General features: G+C 42.8%; 1 protein-coding gene across 1 annotated transcript in view; it reads right to left on the bottom strand.

Annotated features, from left to right (window-relative positions):
- The window catches only part of ANO2 (anoctamin 2), a 434288-nt gene that overhangs the window by 204122 nt on the left and 227768 nt on the right, over positions 1-2398 (bottom strand). Inside the window, exon 12 of the mRNA XM_027769235.1 lies at positions 2227-2309. Coding sequence (XP_027625036.1) covers positions 2227-2309 — 83 coding nt within the window. The remainder of the gene's footprint in view (positions 1-2226; positions 2310-2398) is intronic.

Genomic DNA, 2398 nt, shown 5'->3' with positions numbered 1-2398 from the left:
CCGCCAACTGGGCTATAGAACCTCTGGCCTTGCAGTAACCTCGCACAGAGATTCCATCAGGAACAGCTCCTGACGCCATCAGTGAACCCAGTCTTGGCCAGGCCACTCTCAATTTGCGCGTGAGTTCCTTAAATCATGTACCTCCCAGGAAGTTATCATGGGTCATTGGGTCAAACAGAAACACAGGGAACTGGCTACAGAAAGAAAAAACTGATTATAATCCCACTCCTGCCATGGGCCTGTTACAGAGATTTCAAAGGCACTGAGTTACAACCGATGCCTTTCTATGTCAGTATGTTTACACTTCAGAAAGAGACTTTCTGGCTTCCTCAACACTAGGTAGTAGATGCACTTAGCTTATCTCTGGCCTGCACAGTTTTGGACACCAGGATGTCCCTACTTCCTCTTCCTTGGTGACATCCTAGTCACTTCTATTAGGTGAGTAGAAACTGTACCCCACCCACCTCCAACCACAACTCTGTTTCTCTCTCTCTCTGTAGCTTGAACCATTTTAGCTGAATCAAATAAGACCAATAGTACAAAGATGTCTCACCTAGGCCATCCACAAACTTCTATAGCTCTTTGTACTGGGAACATCAGTCTGGGCATTTTCCTCCAAGAAAGACAATTGCCTTCATTATTCCATTGTTTACCTTTCTAACAAATTCTCTCCAAAGGCAGATCCATGTGCTCATTCTCTCATTTGCTACATAATCTATGATGCCATTAATCTCAGGGTATATGCTTCAGGCACAGGGCTGGCGTGAACAGAGTGAATGGAGAGTCCAGGCATACAGTATACCGTTATGGGCTAGGATAGGGTATGATCCAGTGTGAAAACCCATGGCGGGTGGGGAAACGCAGCACTGTTACACCTCTCCTCCTAACACTTCAGGTACCATAAGATGGATGAGAAGATTCCATTCCATGCAGCTGCCTTGGGACTCCTGCTATGTCTCAGCCCAGTTGCACAAAGGCAAGCCAAAAAGTTAATGGAAAATACATATTATGAAAAAAAAACTATGCATACATTTCAAAAAGTTTTTGTACCCATATAAGCTTATTTTTCAATTCCCTTTTTCCATAAACTTCTTGAAGTCCTCTTGTAGACCATAGGAGAAGAAATGATAACACACTATAGATGTGGATATGCATGGGCTTGAGAATAAGACGAAACTGAGAATTTCACTTGCCTGCTTAAAAAATATCAGGGTCACAAAGCCAACAGTCCCAAATCTCAAGCAAAGCATCTCAATTACTACAGAGAGTGGGGAGGAGGCTGGCTTTCTATGTAGCCACCCTAATGCTGTAGCCAGTCTTTGCAAGTGGGTACTGAGCAACTGAAAGTACCTCTTGGTCCTTCTTGACATGGTTCCCAGCTCCCCATCCAGAATATCCACAATATCAGGACTTCCTATCGAATATTCATATTTGCTATTTAGCCTATAGTAGCACGTGATATCAGTAGCCCTTAAAAGTTTTGATGATAACAGAGGGGGCAAGCTAAGCTTGGAAAATGGAAGGAGAGGAAATGGGGGATTGAGTGGTGGTGGTGCTCCTGTCTGAAGAAGAAGGAATTATGGTGGGAATAGATAACTGTGAGCCATTGAGACATACTGCCCATCGTCAGCTCACCATCATCAAGACTAGGTTGCCAGTTTGAAAAGAGCCATGAGGAACATTTGATCTGTTTACATATGCTAAGCACCATCTGCCAGAAAACTAGACTAGAAAAACCTACAGATTTCCTTGGGTGCTTATCTAACACCATAGTGGGTCACTGTTTTCCTTCTTCCACAGCATCAAAGGCAACCACTATCTATTGTCAAGAACTCTGCCCTGGTCCTCAGTAGGAACATAGAGGCAACCTGCCAGGTTCCTGCTTTGGGTCACACTGTAGTGATTCCTGTCCTCTGGCCTCATGATTTCAAGGCTAAATCAGGTGTCTTGTTCTTTTGTCTTAAGCAATCTCTTCTCCCCAGAGTAGAACACTTAGACAACGGGCTACTTTTCTGTACAGTACCTTATAGCTCAAGAGAAGAGGGAGCATTTGGACTCTGAACCACCATGTACATATACCATGGAGCCAAGCCACAAACACAGCCATCATGAGACCAGCCAGTGACTGGCTGATGTGACAGAAAACATAAATGGTTATCTCACTCAGGGATCTAGTTTAAGGATCAAAGCAAAGCAAGGGCGTAGAAAATTATTAAGAGCACTTACTTCTTCCTCTTCTATACCAGTCAGGTCCCAAAAGTAGCCTAGTCGCATCTGTAGTCTCTTCCAGTTTTCCAAAAACATGGTAGCTTAAAAAGAAACAAGAAAAATTCAATTATTTTTAAAGAGTAAATTCTTTTTTTTTTTTTTTTTTTGGAGAGATTTTTTTTTTTTTTTT

This window comes from Tupaia chinensis, unplaced genomic scaffold, assembly GCF_000334495.1.
Source record: "Tupaia chinensis unplaced genomic scaffold, TupChi_1.0 Scaffold149011_1, whole genome shotgun sequence".
Classification (NCBI taxonomy): domain Eukaryota; kingdom Metazoa; phylum Chordata; class Mammalia; order Scandentia; family Tupaiidae; genus Tupaia; species Tupaia belangeri.
Note: the sequence above shows the minus strand (reverse complement) of the source record. Positions and strands in the feature narration are given on the sequence as shown.